At 41.1% G+C, this 24,590-nt stretch overlaps 1 protein-coding gene across 3 annotated transcripts in view; it reads right to left on the bottom strand.

Moving 5' to 3' along the window:
* The window catches only part of U2SURP (U2 snRNP associated SURP domain containing), a 40,538-nt gene extending 29,607 nt beyond the window's left edge, over positions 1–10,931 (bottom strand). Inside the window, exons 1-6 of one of the 3 annotated variants that reach the window (XM_018555627.1) lie at positions 10,834–10,931; positions 10,700–10,735; positions 10,521–10,603; positions 8,756–8,921; positions 6,103–6,314; positions 2,525–2,568 (exon numbers count right to left, since the gene is read on the bottom strand). In XM_018555627.1, coding sequence (XP_018411129.1) covers positions 2,525–2,568; positions 6,103–6,314; positions 8,756–8,921; positions 10,521–10,603; positions 10,700–10,735; position 10,834 — 542 coding nt within the window. In that variant the 5' untranslated portion in view covers positions 10,835–10,931. Of the gene's footprint in view, positions 1–2,524; positions 2,569–6,102; positions 6,315–8,755; positions 8,922–10,520; positions 10,604–10,699; positions 10,736–10,833 lie in introns of those variants that run through there. The other 2 variants (XM_018555628.1, XM_018555629.1) reach the window with 2 other exon arrangements.
* Positions 10,932–24,590: the final 13,659 nt, after the last annotated feature.

Below are 24,590 nucleotides of genomic sequence, written 5' to 3'. Positions count from 1 at the left end.
CACCGCTCCAAGCTCACTCCTGTGATGGACTACAATCTCAAAACAAATTAGTAAACTAAACCTGAGATTGTAGTCCATCACAGGAGTGAGCTTGGAGCGGTGGCTACTTTACAACACACACAGGGACCATGGGGAAGAAAAGTAGCCTCCCTCCAGAAGGAAGGACAGTGTCAGCACCAATTCAGAGATGATTTGAGCATCGACAGCTGAGTGATAAATAAGATAAGAGTTTTGTTAAAAGTGAAGGTACTTGAATGCATTTTTAAGGCTTAACTCCTGAGTTTAGTGTCACTTTAAATATGGATAGGCTATTAGGGCAGCAAAGAATACTGTCCACATAGCATGACGGATACTTCTAAAACTGCCTTTTGGAAGTTTCATAAAAAAGTCATTCTAAATGATACAAGCTGTAAATATAACATGGGCTGCTTAATGACAAAAGGACACTGGCTTAAATCACAATAACTGTGCTTTAATATAGAAAAAATGGCCACATCCAGCAAACTTGAAAAGGTTTAAATTATAAAGTAAATAGAAGAGAATTTAACTGCGACTCCTACTTGACTCCAGGGTAGGCAACCTTGGCACTCTAGCTGTGGTGCAACTAGACGTCCTAAGAGGCAATCCAAGACTGACAGCTAGAATGCTGGGGTTACCTACCCCTGTGTTACATATATATATTAAACAAAACACTGTAACCAAAAATAGGACAGGTAATGCCCATTATGTTACATATAAAACTAAAGTTAAGAATAAAATAAAAAAAGAACAAAAAAAATAAAAATAAATCCCAACTGAGTGAAAAATATAAGACGTATGGTGTGTTGGTGCACAATTAAGTCTGGGTCATTTCCAGTGGAGCACCAATACAGTAAAAATAATATATTCTGCTATAAGCATATACTACGCTACAAATGTAACAGTATCTGAGATGGGATTACTGTAGTAAAGGGCAAGTACCTTTGTAAGGGCAAAAGATTTGGATTTTTAACTGTAGAACTTTAAATGATTATTTGAGGAACTACAGTTTGACCTATCATCATGTTACGTGCTTTAATTATAACACAACCACATTTATTGGAGTTGATCGTACCGATGTCTGGTCAAAATACTTTCCCAATCCATCCCTTGATGTTTTCCTGGTCCCCCGCTGCCGCAGACTGTTCAGCTGTGGTGTTGCTCACCAAGGCCAATGTCAAAGGTCAATGGGAATTTGAAATGTGATTCTTCTTGGACTGTGTTTTCTATCTTGAAAGTAAGACTGTGCTTTCCTGAGCAAGAGTTTACGGGACACAATCCCTAGCCATTGGACCACTTAAACATTACAGGGCCAATCCAAGCAAAAAAAAAAAGTTGCATTTCATTTTTTTTGGCTCTGCTCCCCACTCCAGCTAGGCAGCTCCTGCCAAAAACGTAACCCTACGCTTCCTTTTTCTTTATCATATAACAAAGAAAAACTAAAAGGGGACAGCAAGCCCCTGTAGTATACTTATTGGTGAGCAGACCTGGGAACTTCAGTTCCCTAAAAAAAAAAAAAAAAAAAAAGAAGAAGAAGATTGGTGTGTGGTTAAACCAGCATCAAAAACTAAAATATATCAGACCTGTTCACATTCCTTTCACTCAAATACAGCCGTAATGTGAAAATCTCTAGTGGAGTAAAAGGTAAAGGCTGCGATGATTCGTATTAAAGGAGAACTATGAGATGAGCAATTTCTTCTCGCCTCATAGTTCTAGCCGGCCTGTGACAATGAGACTGTCACAGGTCGGCTCAGTAGATCGGGAGGTGAGCGAACACATACCGTGTTCGCTCACCTCTCGATCCTGTCACGGCTCTCTGTCGTGACAGGGGGAGGGGCTGAATTCCCCTCTCCGATCTGCCAGCGCTGACTGGCAGAACGGACGGGGGAGGGGGCGGGTACAGCTGGCTCTGCCTCTAGATTGGCAGAGCCAGCTGTCACTCATGCAGCTGGGCGGATCTCGACATCGATGTCGGGATCCACTCCGGCGCCTCAGTATACCGCAAGCTGTAGCTCGCAGTATACTGAGCTTAGGGTACCCTAAGGAGAACTATGGGGAAAAATACTGACCCCATAGTTCTCCTTTAATTACCTTTTTATGCTACCCTTTAAAAGATTTGGGTATTAAAAGACATGACACCTGATCTGATTGGATCAGTCAACCATCCTGTTTCTGAAAGCCCAGCTGGTTGGTTTGCATCTGCATGCTTAATTGCCCTGAGAGGCCTGTGAGCAGTTTTAGAAAAGCTTTCAGACATGAGCTCTCCTAGTTTTTTTTCTTTTACTTTCCTCTTTAATATACAGCGAGGTATAATCCTGCAAACAGATTTGCGACAGGCCAGATGCTATCTGAAACGTGTACTGCGCACCGTAACAAAACAATTCTGGATAAACTGTTGCTCAGTAAAGCTCCAATCACCCCCTCAAGATCATCAACCAATCATTTGTAATTCTGAAGGGGATATTCTCTAAAATCACATGAGTAATAGTAAAGAAAAAAAATGTACCTTTCTGTTGGGATAACCACTTTGACTATGGCTTGCGACAGAGTCTGTATATGAAGTCACATCAGATAATAAACATAGAATATGTGAGTATTGTTAACAAGTAACAAGCAAAAGAAAATATACATATTCATTAAAACACTAGACATCTAGTACATGTTTCTGCAGGCACTTCTTGAAAAGCATTAACAACTAACAAGATACAATGAATGTGCCCACAGAGTGGGTGATAGCTGAAATGTCCTGATATATAAAGTACATTAAAACATCAATTCGGTACTACACTGGAAATTGTAAGGGCAATACAGCTAAGGGGCCGCTAACTGTAAACTTCTATTTCTGAACATAGCAAACAATGCTCTCAGCTGAACTAGGCTTTCAATAACATATCAGAGGCAATAAGTATTACAAGCAAATAAATACATACAGGGCTTTGTTAAAATGGAGGCGATTTGCAAAAATAGTTTTATATAAAACAAATAGCCAGGCTCTTGTTTAAAAGCAAATGTTTACATTTGTACAACAGAACCGCAGGGTCTACTTGGAAATTGAATAGTTTGCCAAAAAGGCACCAATTCCAATGTGTGCTTTAACCCCAGTGCCCAAGTCCCTTAATATAGTCCCCCCCCCAACACAATACAGCCTGATCAGTGCAAAGCAGAACCTGCCTGATGGGCCATGCTACGGAGAGATATTAAGTAGTCTGTAAAGCAGGATTGAGAGGTTTCTAGAATAATGAGATGTCCTACCAACTGTGACGAGCTGATAATGGATGTTGAATTTTAGTTGCTGCACAGCTATTGAAAACAATCAACGGCATACAAAATGACAACACAACAATATAAGTAAAGAAAACTCAACAAAAGACATATGGCCTTTCCCAACAATAAATTCAAATGACTGTAAAATTCACTATCCCACAGCAGTCAGATATTGAAGACACCTATATATATCTATATAGATATATATATATATAAATAAAACTGGTTGCTGTGGTTGACTACACTGTGCATCATGTCCATTACTGCTTACAGTATGGGGTCCTCCTTAGCATGTCACAACAGAGCAGGTCTGTTCGGGGATGACCTCTGCTCCCATGATGTATTAAGAGCATCTCTACATTGTTCTAGTTAACCTGAGCTGTCAATAAGGCAGATCTAGTGGGCAGAAAACATAGTTTTCAGGCTGCCATACCCTAGATTGTATGTTAAATACACTCCCATAGCAAGGACAAGAAGTAAAAGCCTTGAAGTGTGTGTCCACTTTTGTAGCCAAACTGTGAAACCACCTCTTATATATTTGTTACACGTTCCTATTCACATAGGATATGTGATGTAATATTTTTAGAATGTATTTAGCTTCCACCTTCTACGTAATGTTTACAGGGGAGCTGAGGGTACTGTTTGCTATAAGTAACCCTGTCTGTACTGTGCTGGCAGATCTCCATTATCAGTTGTAAACTAGATGTACAGAAGTGTGTTCTAACAAAGGGTTAAAGTTCTTCATGTCTGGTGGTACACTGAATGTCAATGCCCTTAAAAATAAAATTGTCTCTCTTATCTGAACATAGAAAGTTAGCAACCTATGTGTAGAGAACCATGTATAACCTGCTCCAAAAAACTAGGATTGTTTGAATCATTTTTAGATATGCCGTGTGAATGGTAACACAAACATAGTGGAGGTTTCGCAATTTTGACTGCAAAAATGGAAATACATTTTAAGACCCATTTACATATTTGTAATGCAGTCACACGTCACCCGTCCCTTTTCAGTAACAACGTACCACAACGCATTGCTATGTGTTGCGGCATTTTTGCAGGTGTGTAGCCTTAGTGCATTGCTATGTTTGTTTTGTGTTAAAGTGCGTATTACCACAAGGCAAAGAGGTAAATGAGCCTTTAAAGTAACCCTAAACTCAGAAGTGAAATCTTAAAATGCATTTGAGTATCTTAACTATTAACAAAAATGTATCTTATTTGTGTATCGCTCGGCTGCAGATCCTCAAATCATCTCTGAATTGGTGCTGACACTGTCCTTCCTTCTGGAGGGTGGCTACTTTTGTTCCCCATAGTCCCTGTGTGTGTTGTAAGGTAGCCACCTCTGTAAGAACTCTCCTGTGATGGACTACAATCTCATGTTTAGTTTACCAATTTGTATTGAGATTGTAGTCCATCATGGGAGTGAGCTTGGAACCATGGGGAACAAAAAGTGTCCCCCGTCCAGAAGGAGGGACGGTGTCAGCATGAATTCAGAGATGATTTGAGGATCTACAGCTGAGTGATACACAAATAAGATACATTTTTATTACTAGTTAGGATACTTAATTGCATGTTCAAGTTGTAACGCCTGAATTTAGGGCCACATTAAGGTTAATGCGCACAAGCACTTTGTGTTCTGCTTCCGGCACACATCTGTGAGATGTAGCATGCAGTATATAAATTGGACAACAAGGGAAGAAAACAAAACAAAAACACATTCATTTGTATTTATTGTTGCTTTTCTCATGTGCTGTGCTCAGATGTATATCTCTATACAAGTCAATTTGAAGCCTTTGGTTAACACATCTCTAACATGTCCCAAGTGCAAGCCATTGTTCTCTTAAAGTGTATGTATAGTCAAAGCTTTTAAGTGTTGTAGTGTAGGAAAGGGTTGAAAACCCCGTCAGTTTATTTATTTTTTGCTGCCTTGATTTCTCTTCACTTCCTGTCCTGAAGAGGCAACAGGAAGCAAGAGTAAAATTTCTATAAAGCGAGAGGAATTCTCCTCTTATACAGCTGTCACTGGAATAGGTGTCCACATAGAAAGATTTATCCTCACCTTTTGTTCTGGTGAGAACTGCAAAATGTTGGATTTCCCATTACTTTCTGTCTTGTTGACATTGGTCTTCAGGGCGAATATAGAGAGTGAATCTGCCTAGAAGGGACAGACAGCAATAAAACTTGACAGGGTTTCTAGCCTTACCTAATCTAGCCAAACAAAAAAGTTTAGCTATACATACATAGTAAAGCACCTGAAAGCATCCTGCCATTGACTCGCTTCTAAGCACGTGTTACTCTTGATTGCTTATATAAAGTTATTTCATGGGCTTCCCAGTCTAAAACAATATCCTGCTTTCTCACTAGAAATTTGGACTTTGATTGTACCAAAATAATAGGATAAATGTTGCATATTGTAAATTTAAAAGACAAATATATAATAGTAGTTTGTTTTTTTTCTGACGAAATGCTTTAACAAAGTGAGAACTCAAGTTTAACCAAGCCCTGTATATACAAGTTCCACACACAAACCATGAGCTTCCTAGAGTCACATACCTGCACCCAGCCGGCTAAGCAAGAACTAAATCACATGACTTGTCCAATGCAATAAATGTCACACATTTATTTTGATATAACTAATCCTGAAATAAACATCAAACTAACCTTTATGGGGTATGTGCTGCATGTAGCGATGTTTAGATATGCGCGTATAAATATATATATATATGGGGCAGAGAAAATCCTTTATATAGGTATGTAGAATATATGTATGTATCCAGCACCACTGGTTACGAGGAGAAAACATTGTTATGTTTCGTTAATTACCTTCTCAAACTCCTCCTTATTTTTGGGTGGTGGTAACAATGGCACACTGGGGTTCTTGAGGCGCTCTCTCGGCTGGGCGTTAAAAGGCAGACCAGATGGAGGAGGTGGTAGGGTGTGTTCCATCATAGATGGGGGGATATATATTGGGTGTGGAGGGATAGGCACAGCTTTTCCCCACCCTAGCTTCATTTCAAAGGACATAACCATTTTTCCTGAAAGCAGAATAGTAAAACAATTAATAACCACAATTCCAGACCTTCTCAATGAGCAAAATCACTTAACAACAGTGTGGCAACAGGAACAGCGAAAAATGAACACTTAGAGGTCCGCAAATATGGGAAGTCGAAACTACATTTTACATAAGTTAAGCTGGCCGAAGGTGGTTCATCAATTACGGGTGATGCACGCAATTGGGAGCTCCGCTTGCAATAGTCAGGCCAGTTCCAAAATCCTAAGTGAGCTATAACATCTCCTGACAACTAAACATTTCCTCCTCTGAAGTAGAAGGAAGCATCAAAGTGCCATATGGACACTATTATTAACATTACTGGGTGAGAATCATGGTGGGATTGAGAGTTTATGCAATTTAATCAAAAAGTTCATTCTCAGGGACCTATCTGCCCATCTATTGTAACCCAAATACATACAGAAGGGTTATTTAGCATGTAAACGCTTCAATTTAGAGTGCTGTCTAAGCAGATGTCCGGTCGACACCTTCAGAAGTTTCATTTACAAAAATGAATGCGTGTATCTGGAGATTTACTTACATCCCACTTATGATTATATGATTTCCTGAAGAAGCTTTTTAGCGAAACGCGTTGAAGTCTGGACCCACGGTGCATCGATGCAAGACTTTTTGACATGTGTTTGACAAATATATAATGAACTCAACAATTATTTAGCAATATTTATAAATGGTTACTACAATGCTGATGCCTAGAATGTGGCCGTGTGGTCCAGGGAGGCTACATGCCCATGGTGATTTTAGACTGTATTATGTTTAGGAAATTGATGTGGATGTGAAACCAATGGGCTTATACATTAGCCCCTCCCACTTTAAAAAAAAAAAATCGGTATTTATTAAGTAAAATAAAAATGAATTTCTAAAAGTTATATGCGTAAGAATTATATGTTCTCCATGCCTAGAGTGACACCTTAAAAGCCCCACTTTCTCTCTTTTTTTGCTTCAATACATGAACATTTCCCCATGCTTTAGCTCTTGAAAAATTCTGCAAATGCAAAAAAAACACCTTTATGAGAAATCCAGTGTACTCCTAACTAGGTATGCACCCATACCAAGTACCGTACTCGGTACAAGTACAGATACTTTTCCATCTCCAGGACTAGAGAAACATTTAGAAGTTAGGAGGCAGCTGTCATTTGTAAGGAGCACATGGAGCTCCTGGGATTTGTACATCTCTTTTAACGTACAATTTTGTTTTTATAAACATATATAAAAGGGATCCACAGATACCAGTTTTGCAAGTACAAGTACTGATACTTGCTCGAGTACTCACAGATACAAGTACTGATACATTTTTGTTTATTGTCATGTGATAGTTTTTCTAAAACAATACTGACTAATGATTTCAGGACAGTGGTGGAGTGCCAGAGCCAGGTCTCAGCTGCAAACGCTGCATCCCTGGTAGTTCTCATGAAAATGCCAAGTATCGGCACTGGTATCTGAACTTCCCTACTCCTAACATTTGGTTTGGGTTGTCAACACAGTATCTGTGCTGTAAAACCCCCTGAGACTACAGAAGTGTCACAGCCAGTGCAAAAAAAAATAACTTGGTTGTCTTGCAATTCCATGCATCCCTTTGTACCAGTTGCTAAAAAAAGTATGCCAACCATCAAATAATGTCTATGGCAAATTTTAGATGTTTGCACACATTAAGTAATAAAATCCCATTACCCCTCCATTTGGCATTTTTTTTAAATCAATGTCCTTGAGGGCAATATAGACTTCAGACAGAGAATAAAGAAACTTGCCACAACCAAGCCTTCCCAGGAGAGGGCAAAGTTCAAACCTCCTGGTGCTCTGGAATTGAAGCACATGCATCAGCCCACGTCATAGAGAACAATGACCGCCTTAAGCTGGCCATACATTAAGCAAATTTCAGCCGGCTCTTCAGGATCTGGACGAAATTCGCACAGTGGATGCCACCGTCAGCCCCTTTCGGCTGGCATTCCTCAGTCCTCTGATCGAAGGAGCTGGCCAAAAAAATCTATAACTGAACAGAGCGGGGAGCCAATGAGCTGCCAGCTCTATTCAGGTATTCGGACAGTGACTAACGGCTGCTGTCAGAATACAAACAGCATGGATTCCTCGATCAACGCACTCGTAGCATGGATGGAGAAATCGGTTCTATTTTTTTTCGTTCAGCCACGACTTGAGTAAAAAAAAATAGCATAGTGTTTGGCCAGCTTTAGGCTCTAGGTCAGTGCATGCACCACTATTCTCCATGGCCCAGAGGATGTGAACAAAGCTTAAGTATTCCTGGGAAGTTTCTTTACTCTGAATCTGAGGTCGGTTGAAGAAACCTTAGGACAACTTTAAATGCAGATCTCAAACTACAAAGACCAGTCCCTTCCCCAAGCCAGAGATAAAATAGCATTAGAATTTCCTCTTCAGTGAAAAAAGTCATCTTACCATTCAAGTTTTTCAATGCTCTCTCTGCATCACGCCTATTCATAAATGCAACAAAGCCACAGTTCCTCTCCCGTGCTCGCTCCTCATCTGTCCGTGGCCACATGATTTTAACGCTAGCCAATGGCCCAAACTTTCCAAATTCATGACACAACATCTCCTCGTTCATCTATAAATTTAAGAAACATTTTAAGAATTAAACATTCGGTTCCTTTATTAATCCTCATTGAAACAAAGCAGAAAAATATTTGCATATGGTGAAATTAAGCAAACACGAAGTCCCTGTTTGTTGTATATTGGACTTTAATATCTAATGAGGCTTTGCCTAACAGTATCTGTTATACTCCTGAATAATATACCAATAAATAATTTAAATGTTTACCCATGTGTGACATTCAAACTCATGTGTACTAGATGTGCCTGTATGGGGCTGTGTTACTTTGAATCATTTTCTAGCTTATCCCCAACCTAAAAGTTATGTTACTGAACATGAAGCGCTTGAATAAACATTCAGCAGCCTTTAGCATTAAAAAATAACTGTACACAGGAGATGATCTCTTTTCAAGAAATGCATGGAGCTTCTGCACATGCATGCAAACTAGATAAACTTTGGGTGGAATAGGCCCACCCGAGCCGTCTCTACATATATTTGTGTTGAGCTCCCATGTAAGTATAAAGACACTAAAGCTGCCCATACACTGTTCGAATTTAGGCCGTTTGAGGAATTGGCCGAAATTCGCACAGTGTTGGCAGCCGTCGGCACCCTTTCGATCAGCATCCCTCGATCAGCTGATTGAAGGAGCCGTTCGGAAAATCTTTGATCGATCAGAGTTAGCAGCCAATGAGCTGCCACGCTGGTTGGGTATTCTAAAAGGGGCCGGCGGCACCTGTCAGAATACAATGTAAAAAGCGGAATCCCCTGATTGACATGCTGTTAGTGATGAAGAAATTGGGTCAATTTTTTCCGTTCAGCCCATGGGGTTGAAAGGAAAAAAAAATTGATCAGTGGATGGCCAGCCTAAAGGTGGCCATACACCTTACAACCATCACAAGACTTTTGTCTTGCAATGGTTGTAAGGTAATTAAAAAAAATTACGATCTGCCCATCTTGGACAGGCAGATCGTACTTGCGATCATCGCAAGCCCGCCCCCCCTGCAATGCTGAACGGGCAGTGTGCGCTTGCGCACACCTGCCCGTGCGGCATTTGTCTTACCTGCAGGCCACAAACCCGCCGACAACCGTACAATTCTCAACGGGTTTTCGAGCCTGCTCAGAAGACAAAAGACATGCGATCGTACAGTAGAAACGGTCGCACACCTTCCATACACCTTGCGATTATCGTACGATCGCGGGACTTCCCGCGATTATCGTATGATAATCGCAAGGTGCATGGGCACCTTTACCTTTCAAATTCATTAATTGCATACAGGTGTCAGAGGCCATTACTTTTGTATGCACATGCTACCCCTTTTTCTGTGATAGAATAGAATCACAGATCACATTCCTTAGTCAAACACTTAACCGATGAATGCTAATCCGTCTGCGTACTTTGCCCTTTGGTTTCAGGATTTCCTTACATCCGTTTCTCTTAATTTTTTGTACAACAGTTTCAGTGTCTCAGTGTTTTCCTTGGACAGAAGTCAAGCCCCTAGATACTGACTCAGGGGTTCCACAGTGACACAGGATTTGATCTACATAGTTAGACAAACCGGTATTTGCAGGCACCATAAATAAGCTGCCTGTAACCCGACAGAATCAGTTAAGTACCTGAGGATTGATGTTGCCAAGATAAAGATTAGTTGTACTTGGATCACCCACATCATGTGAGCCAGGAGCATAGTCATCAAGAGCTTCATGCAAAGAAAAAAAAAAAGAAAAAAAGTTACTATGCAGGTAATGAAAAGTGTCAAACAAATGCTAAATATTTGAAATACTAAATAGGATACCACCAGAGGCTCTGTTTCTTCTTGATTGTTGATCCACTTAAAAAGAAATAACGGAAAACAAAATGACCCCCTTTATACTAATATACGTATTAAACACCAAAATCATATCAAAGAAAATAGCAGAAAAAATGTACTTTTCTTACTTGGACGCCGCTGTCCATCAGCGTCTGCTTGTGGGGGTTCAAATCTGCTCAGTCTGCCTTTTGTTTTGTGGCGCTCATCTCTCTCTTCTTGAATCCTGCAAGACGTTTACATTATAAGAAGACAGCAAAAATAAACTATTTGTCTGACCAAATATCAGACCTTATACAATTAGCTCTGGAATGTTCCGAATTTCTGCTGCACAGCACAAGATCTTTTTCTTTGAATTACATTTCTTACAGTGCAAATTGATTTTAAGAGAAAAGAATCAACCCACAAATATGACATAACAATATTAGTGCTCTGTATAATTGGTGGTGTGCTTTGCTATGCTTCAGACTGAAAGCTTAGAGCTGATCCCCCAACACTTCAGCTAAGAGCAAACACTCACACTCTCTGTGCTGCATCTCAATCCGGCCTTAACTGTCAATCAGGCCATGTTACTCTGCCAGCCTGGGAACAATTCAGAGAATCAAGCCAAAAATAGTGCACGCCTGTGTCACTCATTAACGCCTCATCAGCTCTTAAAGTGACACTAAACTCAGGAGTTAAACCTTAAAAATGCATTCAAATACCTTAACTATTAACAAAAATGTATCTCATTTGTGCATCACTCGGCTGTAGATCCTCAAATCATCTCTGAATTGGTGCTGACACTGTCCTTCCTTCTGGAGGGTGGCTACTTTTGTTCCCTATGGTCCCTGTGTGTTGTAAAGTAACCAATGCTCCACGCTCACTCCCGTGATGGACTACAATCTCACATTTAGTTTACCAATTTGTATTGAGATTGTAGTCCATCACGGGAGCCAACTTGGAGCGGTGGCTACTTTACAACACACACACAGGAACCATTGGGAACAAAAGTAGTCACCCTCCAGAAGGAAGGACAGTGTCAGCACCAATTCAGAGATGATTTGAGGATCTACAGCTGAGTGATACATAATACTGAACATTATTTAATAGTTAAGATACTTGAATGTATTTTTAAGATTTAACTCCCTGAGTTTAGTGAGAGATATACACACACACTATATTGCGAAAAGTATTGGGACGCCTGCCTTCACACGCACATGAACTTTAATGGCATCCCAGTCTTAGTCCGTAGGGTTCAATATTGAGTTGGCCCACCCTTTGCAGCCATAATTGAGGACATGGTATGTTAACTATAGCCTCAATTATGAATGAATGGGAAGTAATCTACATCACCTCCTGTTCATTTATAGTTGTAGTTATAGTAAACATACAATGTTCTCATGTTATCAATGAACTGGAACACTCCGAGGATTCCTCAAATTACTTTTCTTCTTTTCTTTTTCCCCTTTCTTTAAAGGCTACAAAAAAAAACAATAACTAAATACACATATTTTATTATAAAACTAAATGTATATATTTATAAAACTAAATATTTTTTGGCCACCCTGCCTTGCAGGCCAATATACCCCCGGTAATTTAAAGGGCACCTGTAATTTTATTGCAGACAATATCTTGCAAAGGAGGATAGGCATTGCCCCTTTTTCCTTTCCCCAGTGATATTTAAGCTCATTTTGGAGGCAAAGTCCTTTTTGTATAAGACAGCAGGAAGATTGGTCTGCCTTATTGGCCACCAAAATGAGCACATATTCTAGTCATTACTGTGATGATAGAATATGATATGCATAGCCTCAGTTGGTATTAATGTGATATTAGAATTTACATAGTTTATTTCCTTAGACCATTTTCCTATAGCTATTCGTGATTAGTTCATATGCTGCCATCTAGTGGCCTTTTTTTTTGGTATCAAACATGTTTTCATGTGTACCCTTCCGCACATTATGACACATTTCCTCTTGTGTGTATGCTCAGCCCTTCTTCTTGAGTATAGCACTTCCTGTGTCATGGATGCATCTAACAGGCCACATGTAACGGGACACGTTATCTGCATTGCACGCTAAAGAAAGTATCATCTTTTGACCGCATATACTGCAATCATTCATCTGCTGTGTCCTGTTGTCTGATGTACAAAATAAAGCAACCCTTGTGGGTGAAAAAGGTATTGGTGAGTTCAGCTATCTGATAAGGATTGTCCGCAGTGATTGTATCTGCTTATACAGGCCAGGCATAGAGGTCTCAGCAAGGGATAAGTCTCTATCACAACAATCGGAGTCAGAATAATTACAGATACAGACAACTTTTCCTGCAGTTCCAAGAACATTTTACCATTTAAAAACACAGCTCACCTGAAAATGTAGGCATAGCTTAAGGGGGTTTAACACCGCGGATGTCAACTGGTTAAGTGAGGAATTAAAGAATACAATGCATGAAACAATAGGTTTGGGTTTGTCACACTGGTAGTAATTCATAACAGTCAAAAAGCAGTGGACAGAAAACAAAGCCTGTTATTCAGGAGAGCAGCTTTGTGCTTTCTCTGCGAGTTGCCAAGTACCAAGATTAAAAGCCTAAATTGTACATTTTCATCATTTTCTAGAATTGCACTAGGAGATGCAAATGAAAAGCCAATTTTGAGTTATTTATAGAATGTCCCTGTGGAGTCTCAAAATCAAATAGTTTGTGTCAAAACGTAGACATACTGCCTAAAAAACGCATGCATTCTGACTCATCCCACACAAAAGAGGAAAAAATAAAATTTATTATTTAATATTTAATATTTAAAGTGGAAGTCCTGCGATAATATTTGCCATAACTTGCTAGTATGCACAGCACATTGGGCACACTATGGCCAACTTTCCTTGTAAAATGATCCCCTCCAGTGCGGCACTCTCCCCTCCCTCACTGCCATCTTTTCCCAGTCCTGTTCCGGATTCGGCATCTTCAGCCTCTTGAATAACCAGCATGAAGCAACTCCCGCGCATGGGCACAAGAGTTACTTCATCTCAGCATGTCAGGTGAAAAAAAAAAAAACAGGCAGGTAGATTTAAGATCTTCTGCTTAAAAAAAAAACCTGCATGTCAGCAGCAATTTTTTAAAATTACACTTCCAGACCAGATCTGGAACAAAGTGCATTGCGTTTTGCCACGTTCTGGAGCTGGTTTTTTAGTTAGCATAAAATGGGCTTTCAGATGCATTCCAGTGAATTTGCATGCATTACCATGTGTACCAGTGCATTCCAGACCAGACAAAATGAGACATGCAGTATTTTACCGTTCTGGAACGGACTGCACTGGTGTGAACAGAGGCCAGAAATAGCATTGGGATACATTAAAATGCATTTTGGGTCTGGAAGCAATCTGGTCTGGAGATGGTGTGAAGAGGCCCTAAGGTTAAGCCAAAGTATAAAGTAGTAGTAGTAGTAGTTGAATATAACCAATTTCACCCATTTGTAACCCCATAAACGAGTGAGAAGCTGGTTGCTTTGCACAAACTGTTTTACTGCCCCTTTGTACATCAGCCCCTATGTAAATCAAGCACAGTATTATCCTCCACCAGCTTAGGGAAAGCCAATGTAAACAAAGCCTCTGGCTGCTAGAAGCTGTCAGCACCCTTCTGGTCTGAGCTCTGTTCTCATTTTATGGAAGTACTGGAGACGGGTACAAAATCTCTCATAGTTTCAGTTACACTCTAAATGATTCATTAAGGCATTAAAAACAGGAGTTACGCGTTTGAGATCCAGAAAACCCTTAAGCATATATTAAATAGGCAAATGCAAACAAAGTGAGATATGGACAAATTTGGTGGAATGCAGAGGAAGAAGGGACGAAGGTAACAACATTATCATTTGCTCTTACTGGTTTCTTCGGCTCCATTAGTAGTACTGGAGCAGGTGGTCGCTCAACAGGGGGTGGCAGTGGTTTTGGCTCTGAAAATCGTGAAGCTGGCTTATACAGCTTGCCTTTCTTTTCATCAGTCTCATGCTCCTCTGCAACAAGACAACAACCAAAATACTCTATGAAACATTACATATTCAGATGGTAGTCATATTATATACAAATACACTGTAGAGGGGGGAAAAAAAAAACCCAGCAGAACTGCACTAAAAATAGAGGAGCTGCTGACATAACTAAATGAAACCAACAATTTTACCATCTTCCCTCACACTGGAGAACCGCTAACATTGTGGCTAAAAAACTGCTTAAAACATCTAAATCACATTCGCCATTACAATGCGACAGCTCCCCAACTCTGGTGATGCAACTGTGGAGGTCCAAATAGTACAAGGAGGTCCGGATGCCTAGTCCTTGGCTCTTGATAAGTACTGTTGATGCACATGATTGATGGCACCTCATGAATTATTCAGCCACAGATTGAGATATAACTAATGGCACTTTATGAACGGTTTGTTACCAAGTTGCCATGTTTTTAGCTGTCCGATATGGCACTTGTTGCTGGATATTACAAACGGATTACAATCTGCGCACTGATTGAACTAAAGCCAATGTACTTTATGAACTGACTGTGCAGTGTTGAGCTTGATATGGCATGGGTTGCTCCGCCCCCACACCGCTCTGGCAGAGCGGTTTGGGGGCGGAGACAGCACGTGCTGTCACGGGAGGCTGAGCTCTCCTCCCACACCGATCGATCAGCCTCCTGTGACAGCGTGTCAGAGAGGAGAGCAAACACTCAGCGATCAGTGATCGCTGAGTGTTTGTAGATAATTGAGGATATGGTATGTGTACTATATCCTCAATTATGAATGAATGGGAGTGATCTATATCCCCTCCTGTTCATTCATAATTGTGGTTACAGTAAACAAACCATGTCATGGTATGAATGAACAGGAACACTCAGTATAGGGGATTCCTGTTCATTGATAACAGGGGACACTGAAAAAGAGATTGAAGACTTTGTCCTCAATCTCTTTTTCTATTTTAAAAGGGAAATATCAGGGGTCTGTTTAGACCCCTAATATTTCCCCGAAGCTCCCAAAAGTAAAAAATACAAATATTTAATAAAAATAAATATTAAAATTAAAATATGCTGGCGACGTACACTGTACGTCGTCAGTCACGAAGGGGTTAAAAAAAAATTTAAAACATTTTCAATCTGACAATTTTTTTAATTTCAGTTTCGTTTTTCAAATTTCTATTTTGGTGTACCTCTACTAAAACCTACATTTGACATATTTATTAAAAAAAATTCTAAAAATAGTCAAGTATTAAAAAAACTGAAATTAGGAAAAAAAAAAATCTGTAAAAAAAGCTCCAACCAAGCAACACTGGAGGTGAACTAATAACTCCTGGAGCAGCTATGGAACTAAAGATGCACCAGAGTGCTTTTTAGATGCCGCAGAAAGCCTAAAGTCATTCCCTCTACTCTCTCTTCTTGCCATTAGCATGTTCCTTGTCAGCACATCCGATTTGACTCTTGCACTGTCTCTACCTCTCCCCTTTTCAGACCTGCTGTACATCATAACAAAAGTCTGAAACAAGACAGATTGAGGTGCTAACACTAGCTGCATTTAAAATAGATTTCATAATCTTTATTGAACACAACTGCATTAATATATTTTTATATCTGCATGGAGTTGAGCAGACCATTGAAAAAGCATAAAAATTAAAGGGTAAAAGGACGCAAAGTAACACAGGACATTGACTGAAGGCTGAACAAGCAGTATCTAGTGAAGCAGATGTAACAGTACTCTGTCAGTGTTCCAGCTCTGGAGAACCTCTATTCGTTAAGCTCCAGCTGTTGTATGGTTTGAAGCCCTTCCATGTGCACCTCTCTTTAAAGCTGGTGACACGTTGATGAGTGCGTTTGCCATTTGTTTTGCTTGACTGATTTAGTCCAGTGACACATTGCGGGTCTCAGCTGCCGTTGGGATGTGCGGGGTCCCTTGTGTGTCCCTGTGCCTTTAAAGGGGGTTGGGCTGCCTCCTGGCGAACCTGCACCCAATTTTATATTTTGCTACATGTGCTCCAAGATGGAGACTCTCATAGGTTAGAGTTAGGACCGCAATACATAGGAGGTGCCTTGGCAAGGCAGTGCGGCTTTCACATATTCTGCAGAAGACGTGTATCTAAAACCTCTGCTTTTAACCTTAGCGGTGAGACAAGTTTTTTGGTTTGCATGCTGGCTGTTCTTATGCCACAAATTCAGGATATTGAGTAGCTATAGCCTGAAGTGGAACTGGGCAAATGGGACTGCCTTGAAGGAGGCTACCATAAAGCTGCAAAGACAAAAGGAGAGTTGGACGGCTCTTAGACCCCATTCACACCGAGCTACAAGCTTTTTCAGCGCTGATTTGAGCTGATCGACTTTGAGTGACATTGAGCTACAGTGCACATTTTGTCGCGCTACGTATCGCTTCTTTAGGCAGTCTACCAAAGTCTATTGGGGCCAAATCGCTCAAAATCCACCCCCAAAAAAGCTCATGTTCAAGCGACAAGCTTGAGCTGCAAAATGTGAACATCTCCATTGAAATGCATTGGAAGAGCTACATATTCGAGCGACTTTTGAGCGGAAATCGCGCTTCAGTGTGAATGAATGTGAACTTGGGAGATGAGAGCTTGGAGGTTCTCTTGGGGAAGAAAAACTTTACAATATCTAGAAGGAGGTCTAGATACTCCAAGTGAAGGGTCTGTTCCAGTGATGACTTCTGAAGGCTTCAGGATCCAACCTTTGTAGAGTCTGAACAGTTGGTTGGACAATGACTTTGATGTTCAGAGATGCACAAGAGAGACATTCTCCATCAAAAGGCATATGCCGTAAGCATTCCCTGCAACGCTGTTCAGCAGACCAACATTTTAGCTGCAGCGTTCTCAGCAAATTAATAGACAGGAGACTCATTCTGGATATGAGATGTACAATATCCACTAATCCATCAACAAAGTAGTACAAAGTATCAGGAAGAAGCTCTAAAATGTTCCAAAACTGAGTGATCAGTAAAAGGTAATTTCAGGTTCCTTGGGCACTTCTTTCGTCCAAACTCCCAGGGTCTGACAAAATAGACCTGACCGCTTTGGCAGAATGGAAGGCCTGCCAGGGAAAACAAGGGCTTGGAAAGGTTTTCCAGTCATTTGTCAATGTTGGAACATCCTTAACAGGAACATTAAGTGTCTTGTTAAGGAAGGTGATGACAGGTAGCATCATCATGTTATTGTAGACTGGCATTTGTTCCATGTACCATTTAAGCTCCCATTTTGCCAAGTCCAAAGATGCTACCACCACCTGCCATTTTATTGCAGCCTGACGTTTTAGCCCTGGTTCACACCTAGTCGTTTTTGAGAACTTCGAAAAGTGATTTTAACTGCCCAACACTAGAAATCCCATGATTTTCAATGGCCCTGGTTCATACCTGAGCAGAAAAACACCAGACACCTGAAAAGATCCAGGAGCTCCTTTGGCCAGTTAGACTTCATTGGCAATGCACAAAAACGCTCAACTGAAGCATGCTGCACATTTTCGTGAGCGTTTTTACGCGCGCTCTTCCATTGCCCACAATGGTTTATGAGCTGTCAATCAAAACGCGTCATTTACGCGCGTTAAAAAACTCATACAAAAGTGCACAACACGGAAATAACCGCATGCTGCTAACGCGCGTATGAACGCGCAAAAACGGTGCCGCATAGGAGTGAACCAGGGCTTACAGGTCATGGTCAGTGGTTTCTAACTGCTGACAGGTAAATGAAATAATTGGATGCCACATGTGTGCAGACAAGTGTCCTATTAATGGCTGCATTTTACTGCTGCTGCCGTTGAGATGGAATCCCACAGCCATGATGTTAAAGTCTGGGAGAAAAAAATTAAACTATTTCCATCTCAAAGTAAAATGTTATGAACATAATTGGTTACCTACACACACCGCTACTACATAAAATTCTATTCAATTCTCGAATTTATTACTTTGACGTACACATCTCTATTTCAATCTGCAACTAAGGGGGAAATTAAAGGCCATTTTACTTCCTGTTTTTAATACAGCTATATGAGATTATACATGAATGGATTAAACGTATCAATTTAATGAACTATACTGAATGAACTGTAGCAGATTTGTAACATTAGGGCACCATGGCTTTTTTTCCCCCCAGGAGTGTACCAAACTTTCATTCCTTATATTATTTACAGTTTAAACTTTAGATTTCCAAAACATAAAATAAATGCAAAGCTTCACTTTTCACAAAAGATATTCTAGAGTAATACAACAATAAAGAGATCCAGATGAAATCCTTACCTTTTGTGGCATTGACAATTCCTCCCCTAACAAATGTTTTCACTTTGCTGGCATCACTTCCTTCAAAAGCAGCTAAAAACTCTTCATAAATCTCTGCAGCAGCCTTTTCATCTTCCTGTAAAGTAAAAGACAGATCGGTTTCCATGTTCCCACATCAGACTGAATTCAACAATTGGCAGCTCCTGAGAAAACATTATGTATTCTACTGTTGTCGTGAGATCAGGACAAGTTACAGTAGTTCTAACATTTGATCTTGACACTGCTCGCGAACCTAGCAAACTTCTCTCTTCAGAAAAAGATTGTGCCCAAAGTATGCCAGTCACGTACTAGAATAGAGCAAGAAGAAACCTGATGCGCGAGTACTAATGAAGCGACACAGATTCTATACCCTTGTAGATGGCCTGCAGTATACCAGTGAGTCAATGAGTCAGCCTAGAGAGAGCTTTGGAGAAAGAACTGGAGAGATGGGACTAGTGGTGCCGCTAGTGCGAAGCTGAAAAAACAAACAAGCCAATCTCCCGTACAGGTGAGGTAGACCGAATTGCTGTGTGTTTTTGCATAAGCACCTGTAAGTGGTTGGAAGATAATAACCCTGCAGTTCTGATCATAGAATACATGAGAACATTTCAAAAACAATACTACTGCCCCAGTCTTCATGGGTTTTTGTTGTTGTTGGTAAAATGACAAAACAACTTAAAAAAGTAGAATTATGTGGAGAGTGAAATACACTGAGACACTGCAGCTGTCACACCTTGGCTCTATTGATCGAGAACTAAGCAATCACAAACCGCTGATCGCTCAGTTCCCAATCTTCTCCCTGCAGAGAGTGGTGACCGTCAGTCACGGCTCCACGCAGAGATACCCCCTCTCCGTTCCTCCAGTGCTGACTGGAGGGACAGACAAGGAAGGGGGAAGACACAGCCAATGGGGTGGATACTCCCTATATTGTCGGGATCTTTCCTGGCTGCAGCACGGCTCTGCACTGTCAGCACATGGAGGGCAATAACCCGCCGCTATATGCCAAGCTTTGGGTCACAGGAGGACATTAGTAAATGTCCTCCTGTGACCCTAAAGAGAACTAATGCCAAAAAAGGTTTGCCCATAGTTCTCTTAAGAGCTCATGTCAATAGGAGTTTTTGTGTGTTTGATGGGCGTTTGGAACACACACCAAAAGCAGATCAGCACAACCCCTTTGACTTTCATTATGCGGTACACATGGCAGTTCAGAAGCTGCATCTGACCTGCTTTGTGTTACTGTGTTTCTATGGACACAGCATGTCGATGCCGATACTTTGGCAACAAAACGTTAAGCCACTGGCCTGTAGCAAGTTTATAGATAAGATATATTCAACAATCATAAACACAAGAATTTCAGATAAAGGTATTCAAGCATGGACACAGCCAGACAATTAGCATTTTCAGAAAAAGACCAACAATTAATTTTAAGATTTAAAGCCTAATTGAAGCCTCATTATTTATGACTCTAATATAGAAAGTCTACATAAACAGTTCTACATTATGGGCTATTTTACAGTGGTAATTGCTGAGGCAAAGATTAAAATACCATGAGCTGTCAGGACACAGAAGAGTCACACTGCGGCTCTCCAGAAGTCGGACATGCCAAACACTGCACTAATCAACAGAACACCCTGTCCCTAAGCAGTGCTGTTAAAGCAGAAATCCAGGGGAAATTATTTTCTATTAGTTATTGGTTTTGCTCGTTTTGGTCTAGGGGCTGAAAATAAGACATTTATACTGGCCTGATCCTCTGAGCCAGCGCTCCCTCCACTCTCTCTCCTCCTACACTGCAGCAATGGTATGTCCCTCTGTGTCCTCAAGTCCTATATTTGCAGTATAGAGCTGCAGCTAACGATTATTTTCAAAATCGATTAGTTAGCCGATTATTAAGTTCGATTAATCGGTTAATCGGATAAACTATAAAATAAAGTTTAAAAAATGGCTCCAGTGATAGGACTACTAGTTTGTATTGAGGTTGTAGTCCATCACAGGAGCAAGCTTGGAGCGGTGGAAGTAAAAAAGAAAAAAAGATAGTGTGGTGTGCAATATAGTGAAATGTAAATTGTAAAATTATACAGCAATGAATGCAGAATGGCAATGGCTATAGAGGACTACAAAACCCAGCAAAAGCACATTATACAGCACAATGCAGAATACCGCCAGCTATAGAGGAATACAACAAATCCCAGCAATAGTACATTATAGCTAGCGGCATTCTGCATTGCGCTGTATAATGTACTATTGCTGGGTTTTGTAGTCCTCTATAGCTGGTGGTATTTAGCATTGTACCACTTTATAATGTATTATTGCTGGAATTTGTTGTATTCTTCTACAGCTGGTGGTATTCTGCATTGCGCTGTATAATGTATTATTGCTGGGACTTGTAGTCCTCTATACAGCGCAATGCAGAATATCACCAGCTATAGAGAAGTACAACAAAATCCCAGCAATACATTATACATACATTATACGCTGTATTGCTGGGATTTGTATTCCTATGTATAATATACAGCACAGTGTACCATCAGCTATAGAGAAATACAAATCCCAGCAATACATTATAGAGCACCATGTGTGGGAAAGTGCAGGCTTACCTGAGCAGTCTTCCAGCAACGTGCTTCTGAGATCGGACCTGTCTATCAGCAGCTGTCATCCCCCCACACCTGCTCCTCCTTACTACATCTCCCCGCGTCCCTGTGCCGATCGTGGATGTGGATGGGCAGGAAATGTGAGGCGGGGAGGAGGTGCGACGTGTGGAGCGTGGATGCGAGCGGGTCTGGCAGCGGCGAGCGTGAGGTGGGGAGGAGGTGCGGCGCACAGCGTGTGGAGCTGTGAACAGGGCCAACTGATCAGAAGCCGATTAATCGATTATTGAAAAAGTTGACAACTTTTTCAATAATCGATTATAATCGATTATGTCGATTAGTTGTTGCAGCCCTATTGCAGTATATAGAACATGATAATATACTGGACCTTAGACCGCTGCAGCAGAAGGGGAGAAAGCCTTCAGGGACCGGTCTAAGAGTTGGCTCAGAGGATCAGGCGAGTATAAATTTTATTTTCCTGCCTAGACACCAACGAGCACTTAACCCTTGCAGTGTATAGGTAGCCCCACTGCAAAGGTTAATTATTTTCCCGAGAGTTTTTCTTCAATAAAAACAGTGTTTGGTAGGATGTGGCGAGCGCGGGAGAGCCAGACCTTGTCTGAGAAAGCCACGGTTCAGTTGGGTTTTAAAACCCATCTCTGAGCAAATGTAAACCTTCCTCCCGGTACCATTCATTTTTAAACTTTAAAACCCCTTTAAGGGCTCATCCACACAGGCACATGGATCCACACATCCATGCAGGAGGCTGCGTTTATGTTCCCAGCAAGGCACAGGCATTCCGTGCAGCTCTTCATGCACATCCCACTGCTTACATCTATACAGGGACAGATGCACAGCTGTGGATGAAGACAAACTGTTGAAATAGGATGGAACGCTCACATCTAATCCTACAGGGAACTCCTCCTCCTCCTCACCATTAATATACCTATCCTAAAAGGACTGGTACATTTCATTCACTGCGAGAACCCCTTACTACAAGGAAGTTTCAGTAAGGAGTGCAACAAGGATAAGTATTTATTGAGCCCAGATAAAGGCTCCTGCACACGAACGGTCACACGGTACTTGCAATTAGAGGTTTTCAAAACCGAAACCCAAAAAAAATATGTCAGGGCAAAAACTGAAGAAAACAATTTTTCTAAACCTATTCAAATATTTTATTTTTAATTTACTGTTGGGGGCTCTAGGGAAATATTAGGGGTCTAAAAACAGACTCCTGATATTTCCCTTTTAAAATAGAAAAAGAGATTGGAGGACACAGAGCCCTTCAATCTCTTTTTCTGTATCCCCTGTTATCAATGAACAGGAATCCTCTATACTGAGTGGCCAGATTATTATGACCACCCCATCAGTACTTAGTTGGGCCACAAGATAACTCCACGAGATGACTTCGTTGGGCCGCCTCGTGACTCCACGAGATGTTGAAAGGTGATGCGAGGAATCTGACACTGCACTGTTGCCCTTCTGTTGTCTTGTACCAGTCTTGCCACTCTCCGTTCTGCCCTAACATTGACTAGTCGCTGACGGCCACAATTCGCACGTTCAGACCCAGATTTTCAGCTGACAGTCCAGTCTTTAAACACTTTAACAACAGCTGCTCTTGAACAATTAACAAATTCTGCTGTTTTACCGATACTCGCTCCATGGCTCCGCGCGCCAACGTTCATCCCACGTTCAAAGGCTGTTAAATCGCGTTGTTTCCCCGTATCTTCAGAAAAAATTCACTTCTACTGTCGTGGTAAACAACCTGCTTCCCTATTTATAATGGTCTGGCCCTCTAGCAACTTCAGCACGAAATTATAGCTAATTTGCTTACAAACGTCAGGGGGTCATAATAATCTGGCCACTCAGTGTATACTGAGTGTTCCTGTTCATTCATAACTTGTGGAGATTTACTATATCCACAATCATGAACAGGAAGTGATGTAGATCACTTCCTATTCATTCATAATTGGGGACACAGCAAACATACTATGTCCTCATTTAGAAACACTCAGCGATCGCTGATCACTGAGTGCTTGTACCTGCTCTCCCGACTCTTGCAGCTGTCAAGGAGGCTGGTCGATGCAAGCAGCCGGCGCCTCTCCTCCCGCACTGTTCAGCCTCCTGTGACAGATTAGGAGAGTGGTACGGGGAGGAGAGCTCGATCTCCTCTGACTGATGACTCCACCCCCACACCGTTGGCCTGGCCTCCTGTGACAGCTGTCTTCGCCCGCACACCGCTCTCCTAATCGGTCACAGGAGGCTGAGCGTTGCGGGAGGAGAGATGCTGGCTGCTCACTTCGCTCGGCCTCCTGCGATAGTTTCTCTCCTCACTGCTGGACGCTGCACTCTGTCAAAGGCGACACAGAGCAGCGCCCAGCGGGGAGGAGAGAAACCAGGGATGCACTGCAATTTCAGCCGAAAGATGGCACTTTCGGCATTTTGCCATTTTCGGATGATATGTTTCGGTGCATCCGTACTTGCAATAGCTCCACTTGACGTGTTGTTTTGTCACTGGAACATTTCCAAAGCCCCTCACGGATTGCTTATCACATTAATGTTTTTGATTGTTCCCAAGAATTGTGTTACAATATAAGCTCCTAATGGTTAGCTTTAGAAATTAGCATTTTCAAAGCTGCAGTATTTGTTTTGTAAGATTTTTCAGACTGATAGCACTTGAACACTGTCACAGGTTAATGGAGGGTACAATGGGGCGAGAGGGAGTGCAGGGACATTTTTGATTAGATGGTTTAATTTTTTTGTGCCTCACCTTCTTCTTGAGCTCCTCCTGCTCTTTCTTGCTTAATGTTCTCTTTGCAGTGGCCATCTTGCCAATGCTAAATGCTTTCAGTTTACTTTCCATGAGAGGTTGCTGCATGACAAAGAAAACAAAATCATTACATTTCTGTTGCTGTATATAGATCACAATGGTTAAAGTTACTAAAGCCCAAAGAAAAGAAAAGAAAAGAAAAGAAGAAAAGAAAAAAAGAAAAAGAAAAAGAAAAAAAGAAAAAAAGAAAAAGAAAAAAAAAAAAAAAAA

This window comes from Nanorana parkeri, unplaced genomic scaffold (genome assembly GCF_000935625.1).
Source record: "Nanorana parkeri isolate BGI_ZX_2015 unplaced genomic scaffold, ASM93562v1 scaffold205, whole genome shotgun sequence".
Classification (NCBI taxonomy): Eukaryota; Metazoa; Chordata; class Amphibia; order Anura; family Dicroglossidae; genus Nanorana; species Nanorana parkeri.
This window is presented reverse-complemented; position numbering and strand designations above follow the sequence as displayed.